Source organism: Malania oleifera, chromosome 11 (genome assembly GCF_029873635.1).
Source record: "Malania oleifera isolate guangnan ecotype guangnan chromosome 11, ASM2987363v1, whole genome shotgun sequence".
Taxonomy (NCBI): Eukaryota; Viridiplantae; Streptophyta; class Magnoliopsida; order Santalales; family Ximeniaceae; genus Malania; species Malania oleifera.
Genome location: NC_080427.1, coordinates 83019707 through 83028366, shown reverse-complemented (window position 1 = coordinate 83028366; position 8660 = coordinate 83019707). Strand labels below are relative to the sequence as shown.

At 36.2% G+C, this 8660-nt stretch overlaps 1 protein-coding gene across 1 annotated transcript; it reads right to left on the bottom strand.

The window, feature by feature from the left end:
• Window positions 1-250: 250 nt before the first annotated feature.
• Window positions 251-7530, bottom strand: LOC131168557 (BOI-related E3 ubiquitin-protein ligase 1-like). The gene is made up of 4 exons (XM_058128076.1): window positions 7227-7530; window positions 7039-7139; window positions 6577-6896; window positions 251-898 (listed from the first exon to the last, which is right to left on the bottom strand). The coding sequence occupies exons 1-4, from the start codon at window positions 7283-7285 to the stop codon at window positions 371-373; spliced, it is 1008 nt and encodes a 335-aa protein (XP_057984059.1). The 5' UTR covers window positions 7286-7530; the 3' UTR covers window positions 251-370.
• Window positions 7531-8660: the final 1130 nt, after the last annotated feature.

Here is an 8660-nt window from a genome sequence, read left to right as displayed (position 1 = left end):
GAGACTCAAACCTGCACATTCAAACTAGAAAGCTAGATACATTATTGGCACCACAGGATCTCATTTGATCTTGCAAAAGAGCAAAGAAAATTCCAAGAATCTCCCGCCATTTCAAAATCGAACATATCAGATCTTGAATTCATAAAAGTAGCCATAGCTGAAAGCCTCGCAGAAGAATCGGACCACAAATGACCACGATGTGATCAAGAGACTAAAACCAACATATATGGGCAAAGGAAACCAATAGATATGCCTTTAATGAGATAAATTTTCATTGGGCGGTGCGTAGAACCGCTAATGTGCAACACAATTCCAAAACTGTCGTTGACAAATACAATTCAGAAAATTTGGAGCTTTCCATATAATCCTTTCACATATAGACCTCCACACTGGTGGATTTAATTGACTGACAAAGGGGGCAAGAATGAAGCTTGCTTTCGCAATCTTTACACAGGCAAAGATGCTTGCAAGGTAACAAAAGCATGCATGCTTCACGGGCCCTGCAGCGCTTACAAGTTATCAACTCTTTTATATCATTGTTTTCCTTGCGCAGCTGGTGGAGGTACACAGAAGGACCAGCTAAGCAAGAAGCCGTGTCATCTACGTCACTCTCACCACATCCTTCTTTACTATCTCTACTCTGCGCATAGACTTGCTCAAGATTATACTTAATGCCAGAAATCACGTTCTCGTTGTATATGGCCTGTTGTTGCCAAGCACTTGCTTCTGCAAACAATTGTTCTATTCGCTCCTCAAGCTCTAAATTCCTTTTGTTCATGTTTAGTGCCTCTGCTTCTTTCTCACGGAGTTTTTGAACAACTTTTTCCCCCACGAATGTGAGAGTTTGAACTTGGTTGGCCTGAATCTTCTTTGAAACAGCCAGCCTTATTTGATCACTCTATTATTAGAAAGAAAATAAGTTAGAGACAATTCAATTTAGAAAAAGAAAAAGTGATTTATTGCCGAGTAAAGCCAAAATGTCAATTCAACAATGAAAATAAAAATAAATAAATAAATCATAAAAATGTAAAATAAAAACAAATAAACCTTGCAAGATGAAAAAAAATAGAGAATTGCAACAGTTATCATGTTTATAATTTGCTTTTAATTTCCATATTGATTTGAAAGTTCAGATATGTGTGTAAACTTAAGACTCTAGAACCCTAGATTCAATTCAACATTAGCTCATCTACTTTGCAATACCACAGGTATACACACCAAAAGCATGAACATAAGCACCAGACTGTCATTTATTCAAACACTAAAATGCCCCATTATGAAAAAAATGCAAATGCCAAAAAGAAAAGCTTTTTTATTTTTAAAGACATAAGAAACCCACTGATCATTTCACACCCCAGAATAAAGCAAAGTGGATATTTTCACAACCCATTTAATATTTGTAGCCAGAAATATAAATCTGCCAACAGTCAACAATTACATATCTCATAGTCACAAATGCATAAAGTAGCAATTTCTATACATTCAATGTACTCTACGGATAGAGGAATACATAGAATTGAACATAGTAAAATAAGAAATTGAAAATTTTCGTCGAAATTGGTCGTTTGGAAATTTCCCGAAAAGCTAATCATAGGTTCTTCTCTCCATCGGAACAATAGGATCATTATGCTCATTACTAAACTTGTTGAAGAGATGAAATATAACCAAGGTATATATTTTTGATCGGAGGCTGAATCGATCATCAGAAGAAGAATTAGGCCAAAAATTAGATACATGCTAGGAAAATCGATCTTCTATCAAAGAGAAACAAATGAAACGCTTACATAAAAATTATCATAGAATCGAGAATGAATCAAGAATGACACACCCAAAAATGTGAAGATTTGTATAGGTAGGATTGTGATGATAAAGCCTGAAATATGGAGACTCGAAATCCAAAACTTGGGAAGGAAGTCTATTTATAAGAAAGGTTGCTGTGGTAAGTTCTTCTACCCAAAACGTAGAAGGAACCGAATACTCAATAACCATGTCCAGACATCTAAAAGATGACGATTCTTTCGTTCAGCTCCTCCATTTTGTTGTGGAGTATATGGACAAAAACATTGAGAGATAATACCTTTAGATTGCAAGAAAGATTGGAACTCATGAGACATATATTCCCCACCCGAGTCGGACCAAAGAATTTTAATAGAAGCTGAAAATTGAGTGTCAACAAGAGCTAAGAACCGTTTGCACATATGAAAAACTTCTTATTTGTAGCGCAAGAAATACACCCATGTATATCTGTTGCAGTCTAACAAAATGGTTCGAATTTTCATCTCTTTTGAGAAGGTCTTTCATTATATAGGCAAGACTAACAGTTATACAAGAAAACTTAAATCTGTGCATGTTAATTACACATAATGATCTTAGGAAGCTATATATGGTAAGCCAGCTAATTTACATATAGTGATTTTAGGACGCTATACATGGGAAGCTAAATCTCCTCTCCTATTTATGAAAGCATATACAGCCTAGATTAATAGCTATTAACAAGGCATAATTTATGGCCTTCTATTGACATTCCCCCTCAAATTGATGCGGGTTATCCATAAGCATCAATTTGTTTGTAAGAAAATTATGTTGTTGCCATGTGAGAGCCTTCATCGTAAATGAAGGTTACAACTCAATCAGAATTAGAGAGAACCATAAGAAGAATTGTAGAAGAAGATGAAGATCTATTGAAGAAGATGAAGACAACGGCTACAAGAGTTCGAAGACGAAGATGAAGATGAAGAGGAAGACGACGAAGAATACAACTGTGACAGCTGCAAGAGTCTCAAACAATGGAGAGATTACGACTCAATAAGAATCAGAGTGGCTCCATAGAACCAAGAATCCATGACATGATTTTAATTATCTTTGGCATCCCAAGCTGCCTTGTCGGCCACAGACCTTTCCGCAATAGATCGCCCTTTCCTGCTGCCATCTATATGTCCCCACAGCTCTTTACCCTTCAGAAAGGTCTCCAATTAAAACTCCCAAAGCAGCATAATTTTTGCCAATGAATCTGACACGAACATTATCTGACTTCACCATAACACTTGAGACTATGACTGAGAAAACTAGGACTGAGATTTCTTAGAGAATGCCTCTGATACCATTAACAGAATCGTTTGATTGTCCTCTCTTTTGAGGTCTTTCATTATATAGGCAAGGCTGCCAGTTATACAAGGAAACTTAAATCTGTACATGTTAATTACATAGAGTGATCTTAGGAAGCTATATATGGTCAGCCAACTAATTTACATAGAGTGATTTCAGAAAATTATACATGGTAAGCAAAATTTCCTCCCCTATTTATGAAAATATACATAGCCTAGATTAATAGCTATTAACAAGGCATAATTTATGGTCTTCCATTGACATCCCCCATCAAATTAATGTGGGTTATCCATAAGCATCAATTTGTTTGTAAGAAAATTATGTCATCGTCATGTGAGAGCCTTCATCGTAAATGAAGGTTACGACTCGATCAGAATTAGAGAGAACCATAAGAAGAATTGTAGAAAAAGATGAAGATCTGTTGAAGAAGACGAAAACGACGGCTACAAGAGTTCGAAGATGAAGACGACGAAGATGACAACTGTGACGGCTGCAAAAGTCTCGAACAATGGTGAGATTAGGACTCAATCAGAATCAGAGTGGCTCCATAGAACCAAGAATCCAGGACATGATTTGATTATCTTTGGCATCCCAAGCTGCCTTTTCGGCCACAGACCTTTCCGCAGCAGATCGCCCTTTGCTGCTGTCATCTATATGTCCCCACAGCTCTTTACCCTTGAGAAAGGTCTCCAATTGAAACTCCCAATAGCATAATTTTTGCCAGTGAATCTGACACAAACATTATCTGACTTCTCCATAAGTACTGACGCTATAACTGAGAAAACCAGGATTGAGATTTCTTAGAGAATGCCTCTGATACCATAACAGAATGGTTCGAATTGTCCTCTCTTTTGAGAAGGTCTTTCACTATATAGGCAAGACTGTCAGATATACAAGGAAACTCAAATATGTACATGTTAATTACAGTGATCTTAAGAAGCTATATATGGTAAGTCGGCTAATTTATATAGAGTGATTTTAGGAAGCTATACATGGTAAGCTAAATCTCCTCTCCTATTTATGAAAGTATATACAACCTAGATTAATAGCTATTAACAAGGCACAATTTATGGACTTCTAATGACATAGTCATTGATAAGTGTCACAAAATATGTGTATTGGGCATGAGAAACAATAGGACTAATACACCAAACATCACTATGAATGATCTCAAAACTGTGGGTGGCTCTACTTCCTTTAGAAGGAAAGGGAAAAGTCTTACTTTTGCCAAGTTTACAAGTTGCACAATCAAGAAATATAGTGGAAGAAGAATGCTCTTTATTATTCAATAGACCAGGTTTCAACAAATAAGATAGAACCCTAGAAATAGGATGACCAAGGCGCTTATGCCAAACTTCATTTGACACTCTAGACTTATTACAAAGTAAAGACAATATAGAGAAAGGAGGTCAGCTTCATGGAACGGGTAGTGGTAGAGAAAAGAGATGACCATGCTTAGGCCCCTTCGCTACCAACTGCCCTGACATCTGATCCTGCACAACACAACCACCATGAGTAAAATGTACATCATAATTTTGGTCCGCAAGATGGCCAACAAAAACTAAATTCATAGAGAGATTAGGTGATACAAGAACATCCTTAAAGGAAAAAGATACATCACCAAGTACCACGATGGGCAGAGCACTACCATTGGCTGTTTGAATATGTGAAGAGCCACAATATTCTCTTACATTAATTAAACCATGGAGAGAATTAGTCAAATGATTAGAAGCACCCGAGTCTAAGATCCAAGAGGGAGATGAAGAACTAGTACCTTGAAGACCCAAATGCTGAAAATGCACTCACAATCATTTCTTGCACCGTTTCTCAAGTTAGAAAAGGTGTTGGACGCTGTAAAGCAACAGCAGAAGTTGCAGCAATGGCAGCAGGCATAGCTAGTTGTAAGTCACCAGTAACAACAGCATGACAGGCCTTGTTGAAGCATGAAGGACAAATAGTATAGTCCTTAATAATGTGCTCTAGCTGCTTGCAGTAATTACAAAACTTCTGAGGACAGTTAGGGGCAATATGGTCATATTTCTTGCAACTATAGCATTGTGTGGAGCTCATGTCACGACCCTTCCCCTTGCCATGAGCTGCATAGACAACTGAGACTGTATTAGAAGCAACACGAGACTGCTCCATAATATTCTAAGTATTAAGGCGTTGTTCCTCACGCAAGAGTTCTCCAAAACAGGCCTCCAAAGTCAGAACAAGATCTCTATTTACTAGAGAGGCACAAATAGATTCAAAGGCAAACCTCAATTTCATTATAAATTGGTCTCTTTGGCTGGTTTTGTGTACATGTTGTACTATCGTCAACCCTGCCTCCAATCCTTCTGTAGAGACCGTGGCTATAACAAGGTCAGAATAATCATTCTACAAAATCAGAAAACCTAAGTAGTAGTCTTGAACTGATAGATCCCCTTGAGTATAGTTAGCAATAGCTAACTCAAGCTGGAAGCGCCTAGCATTGTTGCCTTGGTTATAGACTTGCTGGAGATAATAGGATGCAGAGAAAGAATCAGATGTGGCTCCATAGAACCAAGAATCCAGGGCATGATTTGATTATTTTGGCATCACAAGCTACATTGTTGGCCACAGACCTTTCCGCAGTAGATCCCCCTTTACTGCTGCCATCTATATGTCCCCACAGCTCTTTACCCTTGAGAAAGGTCTCCAATTGAAACTTCCAAGCAGCATAATTTTTGTCAATGAATCTAACACAAATAGTGTCTAAGTTCTCCATAAGTACTGAGGCTATGACTGAGAAAACTAGGACTGAGATTTCTTAGAGAATTGTTCTAATACCATAACAGAATGGTTTGAATTGTCCTCTTTTTTGAGAAGGCCTTTCATTATATAGGCAAGATTGTCAATTATACAAGGAAACTTAAACCTGTACATGCTAATTACAGAGAGTTATCTTAGGAAGCTATATATGGTAACCTAGCCAATTTACATAGAGTAATTTTAGGAAACTAGACATAGTAAGCTAAATCTCCTCTCCTATTTATGAAAGTATATACAGCTTAGATTAATAGCTATTAACAAGGCATAATTTATGGGTTTCTATCGACAGGGTGCACCCTCTTTCAACTCCCCCTCGTGAAGTTGCAGACAAAAGTCGTGCCTAGAATTGTGCTTATAGAATACTCCATAGACTAGAAATCAGACTTCACATGTATTAATTACATATAACCCTAGCACTGAGGCCAACTTCTAATTGTGGCAACTGTTGATGTTTTGTGTAAGATTCCCCCTTATAAGACAATGGATAATGTAAAATTGTTATGTACAGCCCAATAGTTCTGGGGGGTTGGGGGAGTATAGGCAGCCATTTCAACCCAAGCCATAAATTAGTACGTGATCATCAACATCAAATTCAAATAGGCATTGGGGCATACATTAATAAAAAAATAAATAGTAAATTAACAAAAAAATTACAGTCTTTGCAAGAAAAAATAAAACCTGAAGTTTGAGAAATGCATCAATCTCAGCGTCCTGCCGTTGTAGCTCACGATCAATGTCGTCATCAATAAGTGCGAGGACAGGCGAGTCGCCGGTTGAAGCCAGAAGGCTATTGTCTAGGGAAAGGCCCAACCCAGTTGAGACTGCTTGCACTCCCAGAAAATCAATGGATGATATCTGGGAATTATTCTCCAAAAACTCCCGTTCCTCCAGCTTTCTCCTCTTCGGCTCCAAATAGCAGCTATTCAATTGACAATCGCCGCTCCCGTCGCCAACATCTACCGCCGGAATCGAACCAGGTGCGAGCCCGACACCGCGAACTATAACAACCACAAACAGAAAAAATAAATAAATAAATATATGTATAGACACACAAACACACAATCAAATAAATTCTACAATAAAACAAATACAAATCTAAAATTAAAGAGAAAAACTGGAGGAATGTAAGTCATTTATTACAATGAGGAATGAATGGAGGATGATGAGACTGATCTAGGTTGTCGGTAGGGCTGGAATGCGCGAGAGGGGGCGAAATCTGACTGCCTATTGTGCATAAATTTCTGAAAGAAAAGAAAAAAGGAAAAGAAAAAGCATTCAGATTGAATATTAGGGTTTTCAAAGTAATAATTTAGCTTTCTTGTTTTTACCTGAAAGGATTGGGTTGCTGTTGATTGTGCGGCCGGAGCAGGTAGTGAGGCGGAGCCATGGCCACTGGTGAGAAAGAAAAAGGAAGCAGAAGCTGCAGAAGGGCTCTCCTATACAATAAAATACTGCGGAGTGGTGGATGAGAAAACTGTTCTTGATTTTCTTTTCTTATTGCCCCTCTTGGAGGATCGTCCCGTATCTGTATCTGCAACTGCGTCACCGATATAAGGGGAAGGAGGGAGTTCCCAAAATTCTAATTTCCCCTTTATGTTTTGCTTTTAAGTTAATAACATAAAAAAGGAGATGGGGAGCATTCTAATTAAGATTAGGCTTTTATTAGTTGAGCTGAGGTCGCCCTCCATAATACAGGGTCTTAGACAATGATTTAATTAGGAGTTCTTAATATTTTATTTAATTTTTATTTTTATTTAAAATTAATTTTTTTAACTTTTTGAAATATAAATTCACTAATTAAAATTTTATATTCAACTTGTATTTCATTACTTAATAATGCGAAAATCAATATATGAGAAGAGAATATCATAAATAAAGTTAACATTATTATATTAAAAAAAAATTAGAAGCCCCAAAATTTACTTAAAAAAGAAAAAATTAAATTGCATTTTCTTTATATTTTAAAATACAATTTTATTTACTTGATAGTAAGAAAGTCAATGTATAAGAAGAGTGCATCATAAATAATGTTAACATTATTACATTAAAAAAAAAAAAATTGGGGCTCAAATAGGCAAGCACCTCAACTGCCTTAGGGTCAGGCCAACCCTGGTTGAACTTTAAGGAGAATAGGGTAACAAAAAAAAAAAAATGCAAGGGAGATTATTTTATAGACATGTTATCTAGACTAGGTGTGAGTTAAATGGTGCTCTCTTTTGATTTCCAAAAAAATCTTAATTTTTTTGACTTTTTGTTAGCTTTTCTATTTTTGAAATTTTAAATATTTCCCTAATTTTTTGGAAATTTTAGAGATTTATTTGCATTTTTTTTTTTTGGATTTTTAGTAACTTATTGCAACAAAATAAACAAATAGAATAAAATAAGAAAACCTAATCTATTTTCAAATAATAAAAATGATAGTAACAATAAATAACAATAATAATAGTCATAGCAACAACAACAACAACAATAATAATAACGACAAGAACTTATTTATGTTCACAAAATCTGTCCGCAGTCTTACCATCCCATGATATAGATACATGCAAAAGTTTCCATAATGAAAAGTAAAATAAAAGAAACTAGCAAAAAAGATAAAAAAAACTATCCAAACATCTACAAGGAAATAAATGAAGTAATAATAACTCATACCATCCCATCATAAAGACTCGTGCAAAAAATTCTCTAATGAAAAGAAAAATAAAGGAAACTAACAAAAATGTAGTAACCATCCAAGCATTGACAAGGAGCCAGCGGTACCT